The sequence below is a fragment of the Sitodiplosis mosellana genome, unplaced genomic scaffold (genome assembly GCF_009176505.1).
Source record: "Sitodiplosis mosellana isolate CC-2019 unplaced genomic scaffold, AAFC_SMos_1.0 Smas_scaffold_5998, whole genome shotgun sequence".
Taxonomy (NCBI): domain Eukaryota; kingdom Metazoa; phylum Arthropoda; class Insecta; order Diptera; family Cecidomyiidae; genus Sitodiplosis; species Sitodiplosis mosellana.
The window spans coordinates 127,168-134,426 of NW_022601240.1; the positions used below are offsets into that span (position 1 = coordinate 127,168).

The window sequence follows — 7,259 nt, forward strand, 5'->3', positions numbered from 1 at the left end:
TTGATTAGATTTATGGGCTTAGCGACGTGCACACTCCTGTTTGTGTGTGCAACATTTAGTGCGCGTCATTTTTAAGAGAGATGAATCGACCGGCTCTGTTGTTCGTAACACAACAGCTTGTTCACCATACAAACTAATGAAATTACAGCAACGCAGACCCGCTCTCCGAGCATTTCATACAAACTTCCCATGTAGACGATCGCAAACAGGCAAAAATCGAAAAAAAAAGTTTAAAATTTTTTTCGATTCTAATACAGTATTTCATATGTGCCCAATCCAATGGTGTTATCGGCACTATAGAAGTGAAGTAATAAGTAACTTATTACTTATTACTTTCATTTTATTACTGTAATAAGATGCACTTACTAGTTATTACTTATTACTTATTACTCGCTGTGGATCCAATTTCAGCATATCATGAATGTCATTTTCTTGAAACTTAACTCCACAATCGTCGTCGAAAAACAAACGTTTGACACCAGTGAAATGAACTTTAATATCCGATGAGGATTTATAATAATTCCTGTGCAATTCGAGAGATTTGAGATTTGGAAAAAGTTTACTAAAATCCAATTCTTTTTCAAACCAAAATAAAACGAATTACATACGTAATCCAAACTTTTCCGCTCCGCAGCAATTTAGTTTACCTCCCGCTTAATGTTTAACCAAAATTTCAATGGACCCTTTTTTCATAGCATTTTTGACCTTAACTATTTCGACCATTTTCCATACAAAAGTGTCATTTTCGAACAAAATTTCAAAAATTTCAAGAAATGTTGATTTCGAACCAAATTTATGGGCAAGTAGGTGTTCGGTTGTTTGAAGGCTCCCATTATTTTTGCAAAAAAATATCAGTTTGCTTTGACCAAAACCCAAAAAAATGGCTTTCTGTGTGATTTTTCATGCAAAAGTCTATTTTTCGAGGAAAATTTCAAGAAATGTTGATTTCGAACCAAATTTATGGGCAAGTAGGTGTTCGGTTCCTTGAAGGCTCCCATTATTTTTGCAAAAAAACATGAGTTTGCTTTGATCAAAACCCTAAAAAATGCCTTTTTGAGTGACTCCCATACAAATGTACCATTTTTGAGGGTTTTTCTTAAGAGAGGTACCCCAAGGTCACATCGGATATGGCTCAAAATCAATCCGAGGCTTTGTCTCGACATGCCAAAACTTTTGATTTTTACAGATCTCAATTATCTTGTCAACTTTTTGAGATAATCGGCGAACAAAAAACGCGAACGCGAACGCAGACGACGCCATAAGCACATCGCTATTTTACACATTTTTCATAGTAAACAACGTATTTTTGGAGGCAGATAGGTCTTGATCGATAGGATTTGTTCCCATCTACATTGCCTAGTGTACAGATATGTGCTTTTTGAAGTTTGGCGTGACGTTATAGTGGTCCGAAAGAGGAGATGTCATGAAATTTTGGCTAGTAAAACCAATACTTTTCCATACAAACAAAGTTTGCGGAAAAGTAAAAACCGTATTGAAAGAGCTTTAACATTAATAAACGGTTTTACATTTGTGTAAAAATAACTTCCCAAGAGAAACGGCCAATATGTTTATACGCTGTTTATCCGCCGAAAATACACTACAATATATATTCACGCTTATTGGACGCCGAATTCAATATATATTCTAAGGTATTTTCGGCGTATTCTTCAGCGTGAAACATATTGAAACATATTCAGGCGCCCTCTGATGGCCATGAATGCATTCATTGATTCAATATGTTTCACGCTGAAGAATACACCGAATATACACTAGAATATATATTCAATTCGGCGTCCAATAAGCGTGAATATATATTGTAGTGTATTTTTGGCGGATAGACAGCGTATAAACATATTGGCCGTTTCTCTTGGGTTTGTATACCACCACTTATCAATAATTCACTGATCGACTCAAAACAATATTCAGCCAAATAGTTTCGAAAGTGTGTCCCAATCGAACCGCGATCCAAATTAAACATATATAAGTTTATTCCCAAGTCTGATATCAAGTGTCCAAAATTTCGCAGAGTTTTGAATGCTGTCAACATATTAGGGACAAGGATATCTGGATTCTTCTGTTTATAAAAGTCACTAAAACAAATTTTCTGTTAGTTCAATATTATAAGATAAGATAAGATAAGATAAGAAATACTATATGAATTCAACTTACTCGCCAGGATGTGTAATATTAATTTTGGCCTTTCCATATTTTCGTTTGAAGACCATACACGCCGATGAGTAAAGTTGCTGGCTGCAGCAATATTAATTCTTTCCATTCCAAGAACTCGAATATCAATTGTTGGCAATCATTGTTTATTGTTGTCAATTTCAATGGTTCATGAAATTCTGGCACCACTTCTATCCGTGCAGCATCTATATTATCAGCAAATTCGTTCAAGTCCATTGTCAATATGTAATAGTAATAATTCTTGAATTTTAATTGAATTAAATCAATATATATTCAGAATTGAAGTTAGTGGTGAATACAATATTTGGAAAAGTCAAGTATTTTTATGAAAAATGCACAGAAAATTGCATTAAAAATTGTGAACTGTTTTGTCAAAATCCTGACAGTAATCTCTATGTATTTCATACACACATATCTGCTCTCTATGAGCACACATTAAAAATGCTTCCGTATGTATGTGTGTCGTATGCGCAATGCGCATATCAATAACATATATTTCATATATGATAGCAGTGGGAAAGGTGGTGTGAAAATTGACAGTTCTAAATTTTTGCGAATAGATCACTCATAAACTGGCATGAGTATGTGTTTCTTAACTTTGTAAATATAAAAATAAATGATTAATTAGTTCTATGTTTATTTAGAATAATCGTTTCTTCAAACACAAAAAGAACTATTATGATCAGTGTGTACGAATGGTCTTGTTGGGATTTTGATGTAAAATTTTCCAAAAACCCCGTCAAAGCGTTGGAAATTCCCCAAACGAACGGTTTGTGTTAGATGAAAGTATGGGATGAGCGAACTACGTTCAATGAAAATGATACATTTTTCGACGGTAGTGTTTACACCAAATTCTTATCTGCATCCACTGGAACTTCAGCTAAAGCCTTCAAATTTAAATCAGAAATTTGGAAGTAATGTATATGTATACAGCCATGGACAAAATTGAGTATACGATCCAACCTAAGGATCCAACTATTGTGGTTTCATATGGAAATTTCGTGTATTTTTAAATGCTTTTTCAATCAGACAAAAGGCTTTTTTATACCAAATAGTGTAAACTAAGCGCCCAATGTAATTCATCAGATTTTTCGAATCTTGGATTAGAAGCGGGATTTTCGAGTTGGACAAAATTAAGTATACGGTCCGTTTAATATTTGTTTAAATAGAGAAAATTCACAGAAATTGAAATAGTGGGGTAAGATGCACATACAGTATGATGCACAAGCTCAAAATTCACGGCATCCATACAAATTGTCGAATTTACTTTTCGTATCTGAGTCGTTGACATTGATGGCTGGTGTTCCCAATTTGCCTTCTTTGACGATTCTGTACAAATTATTATGAACGCCAGTAGTGGTTTTTTCTGTAATACCGCGAATTCCGGGCAAATATTGTGGGTATTTTTCATGGAACTGTTGAGAGATTTCGTTTTATAAACAGTTTATTTTGAACAGCAATATCAAATTTGGATTGATTGAATCTCTCGTATCATACCAAGTTAGTGAGATCACCACCATCATCTAGAATCATGTTCAATGGTTGTCCGTTTGGGAAGACAAGCGTCTGGTCAATACACCAAAGGTATTCTTCGTCGGTTTCACCTTTCCAGGCAAATACACGGACGCCAGTAGCAGCAATAGTAGCTGCTGCATGATCTTGTGTACTGAAAATGTTACAAGATGACCACTGAACCTGGAATATTTAACAATACGAAACAAAAAAAAAACACTTATTATTATCTCAATTGTTTGGACATCCTCTTTAGACGTGTAAAAAATAACGCATGATCATAGGGAAATGATATGAAACTTTTTCGCTCTATTCAAAAATGCTGAATAACTTGAGAAAAAAATATAAACGGAAAATGTCATCTGATAACCCCATGGCAGTTGCAAATCATGCTCTCTCAGACAAGATTAAATAAATGAACGAATTTTGATTTAAATTATTTTGCAAATGATGCATGAGTCATGAATAATAATAGCTCCAGCCATCATACGACACCACACTACATCATACGTTCGTTATCAAAGAACAAAAATACTTACTTCAGCCCCCAATTCGGTCAATGTCTCGATCAAAACAGCGGTTGTAATGCACATATGCAAACAACCGGCAATACGAGCACCTTTCAACGGTTTCGATGTACCGTACTTTTTGCGCCATGCCATCAAACCAGGCATCTCATTTTCCGCCAAAACGATCTCCTTACGTCCCCATTCGGCCAACGAGATATCAGCTATTAAATGACAAAGGGTTTACACAAAATTATTACCTGATCAATTTGATGGGCTTTTAAAAAAAACAAACACACACTATAACCTAGAAAAATGCCGACACGTGCGTTTTGATGTTTATCTTTTCAGTAATTTGAATACAAATCCTTCGTATACGAAGAAGGACGAAGAAAAAAATTGGATTTTTCAATTAAAACTCTCAACTCACCAACTTTGTACGGTAATTGGGTCATTTTTCAGTCGAAATGATTGTTTTACGGAATTGAATTCAAAATAAAAAAAATTCTTGTCTCAGCGCCCAAGCACATTGAATGTTGTCAAAAGACTGAAACGACAATGGCATGTTTAGAGTGTTTTATATATTTGTCAATCACAATGAATTTGAATGTCAATGGAATTTGGTTTGCGTGTTTGATGACATCACGGGATGATATCTCTGCTGTGATTTGAAGTTACCGCCCTTTTTTAGAGGAAACAATCAACGTGCGATTTTGATTTGAAAAAATTGAGTTGGCATGGTCTTATGGGCAGAAACCCAAAAAAATGGTCACCTGGCCTTGCATAAATCGGCCATTTTCTCGAAAACGGCTCCGACGATTTTTTTTAAAAATTCTCTGGAATTTAGCCTCAAGCTAAAATTTGACATACAGCTTATATCTGGGAAAACTCTGTTTTTTTTAGATATAGCCATTAGAAGTTGGAAAAAAGATGAAAAATCGACAAAAATCAACTAAAACTCTTTTTTGTTGCCGTTAACAAGGGCAAAATCATAATCATAGTGTTTTTGCGTTCAGATGAATAAAATTTCTTCAGATACCAGCCCCTCACCAAGTCTTTTTATTCCACGCAATCAACAAAAAACACAAAAAAATACTTTTCATGAAAAAATCAAAATCACAATCAAAAAAATTCATCATGTGATAGTTTCTTAGTATAAAAACGATATGTAATTTCATCAAAACAAAATGTAATTTCACTCAGAAAACTCGATTGTGGGTATTTCACCACTTTACACCACGGATTTGTAGCTGTCATGGAACATAACCTCAAAAGTGGTTTGATTTAAGAAATATGTGGTGCGTTCAGAATGTTTGACCGGGAATGGTTTTCTAATGTGTGAATTTCTCGGCATTTCAGTAAGAAGACTTGACTTGCTGAGAAACTCTGTGTTTGTATGACTTTCATTCAACATTCGAAATACTTGAATCGAACTCGAACAGTTCAAAACAAATTGAAATCGAACTCGAACAAACACGAACATAACTTATTTTGTTTCGAACAGTTCGAACCGAACCCGAACGAACACGAACACAAAATTCAAAAAAATTCGAACTCGAACTGTTCGAGTTCGGTTCGTGAGCAGCTTTATTGTGAACTAGGAAAGATCGCGCCCAACATCACCTGTCAATGAAAAATAATTGATATTTTTTATAAAAACTGAATGAAAAGTGTTTCCTTTCGAAAAATCGAAAAATTGGTTTTGAATGGAGTTCACTTCTGAATTCGAAACTTGAAACTTTTGAAATCAAACCTATTTAAATAATCCTCCAAAAAATTAATTGAAACTTTCCGGTTCTACGAGAAAATTCTTTGCGAATACCAAAACTTGTTTAAGTTTGGATGGTAATTTCGCAATGACGTTGCCTTTGTCATCGTAAATGAACTCTTCTGTTCCCACGGCAATCTCGAACAGTCCTTTGATAACGTGAGAAGTGTAAAACGCGAATTTCGACATCACTCCCAAAGCCATTTTTCACTTGAAATATTTTTTCAGCACTCTTCAGTTGTCAACTAAAATTATTCACACAGAGTTTTTGTTCGAAATATGTTTCGCGTGTACTTTTCAACTGTCAGATTTGAATTGGAGCCTTGTTTCACTTACCACCGTTTTTATAGCGTATGTTGATTACTCAGAAAAAATACATTTTTTAATTAATTCCATTTTACAAAATTTCATGACATCTCCTCTTTCGGACCACTATAACGTCACGCCATACTTGAAGAAGCACATATCTGTACACTAGGCAATGTAGATGGGATGAAATCCTATCGATCAAGACCTATGTACCCCCAAAAACATGTTGTTTACTATGAAATATGTGCAAAATAGCGATGTGCGTATGGCGTCGTTCGCGTCCGCGTTCGCGTCCGAGCTTTTTGTTCGCCGATTATCTCAAAAAGTTGACAAGATAATTGAGATCTGTAAAAGCCAAAAGTTTTGGCATGTCGAGATAAAGCTTCGGATTGATTTTGAGTTCATTCTGATTTACCAATTTCGTACCATAAGCCTCCGACTGAGGACCTAAAAAACCTTGAAAAATGACACTTTTGTACGGGAAGTACCCGAAAAAAGCATTTTTCAGGGTTTCGATCGAGGCAAACTGCCATTTTTTTTGCAAAAATAATGGGAGTCTGTGAACAACCGAACACCTACTTGCCCATAAATTTGGTCCAAAATCGACATTTCTTGAAATTTTCCTCGAAAAATAGACATTTGTATAAAAAATTACTCAGAAAGCCATTTTTTAGGGTTTTGGTCAAAGCAAACTGATATTTTTTTGCCAGAATAATGGGAGCCTTCGAACAACCGAACACCTACTTGCCCATAAATTTGGTCCGAAATCAACATTTCTTGAAATTTTGTTCGAAAATGACACTTTTGTATGGAAAATGGTCTAAATAGTTATATTTTAAGGTCAAAAATGCTACGAAAAAAGGGTCTATTGAAATTTTGGTTAAACATTAAGCGGGAGGTAAACTAAATTGCTGCGGAGCGGAAAAGTTTGGATTACGTATGTAATTCGTTTTATTGAATACTCGATTTGACTGATA

At 34.8% G+C, this 7,259-nt stretch overlaps 1 protein-coding gene across 1 annotated transcript; it reads right to left on the reverse strand.

Moving 5' to 3' along the window:
* Positions 1–2,172: 2,172 nt before the first annotated feature.
* Positions 2,173–4,755, reverse strand: LOC129573183 (adenosylhomocysteinase-like). The gene is made up of 5 exons (XM_055453476.1): positions 4,636–4,755; positions 4,239–4,429; positions 3,685–3,882; positions 3,455–3,602; positions 2,173–2,372 (listed from the first exon to the last, which is right to left on the reverse strand). Exons 1-5 carry the CDS (start codon positions 4,658–4,660, stop codon positions 2,188–2,190), a joined length of 747 nt encoding a protein of 248 aa, XP_055309451.1. The 5' UTR covers positions 4,661–4,755; the 3' UTR covers positions 2,173–2,187.
* Between the last annotated feature and the right edge of the window lie 2,504 nt (positions 4,756–7,259).

Excerpts from the sequence above, each read along its gene's own strand:
- LOC129573183 (XM_055453476.1), bottom strand. The coding sequence starts at position 4,660 with ATGACCCAATTACCGTACAAAGTTG. Across the intron at positions 3,603-3,684 it reads GTGGTGATCTCACTAACTTG|TTCCATGAAAAATACCCACA; the intron begins GTATGATACGAG and ends ATCTCTCAACAG. Across the intron at positions 2,373-3,454 it reads CAACGACTCAGATACGAAAA|ATGCTGCACGGATAGAAGTG; the intron begins GTAAATTCGACA and ends CTGATAATATAG.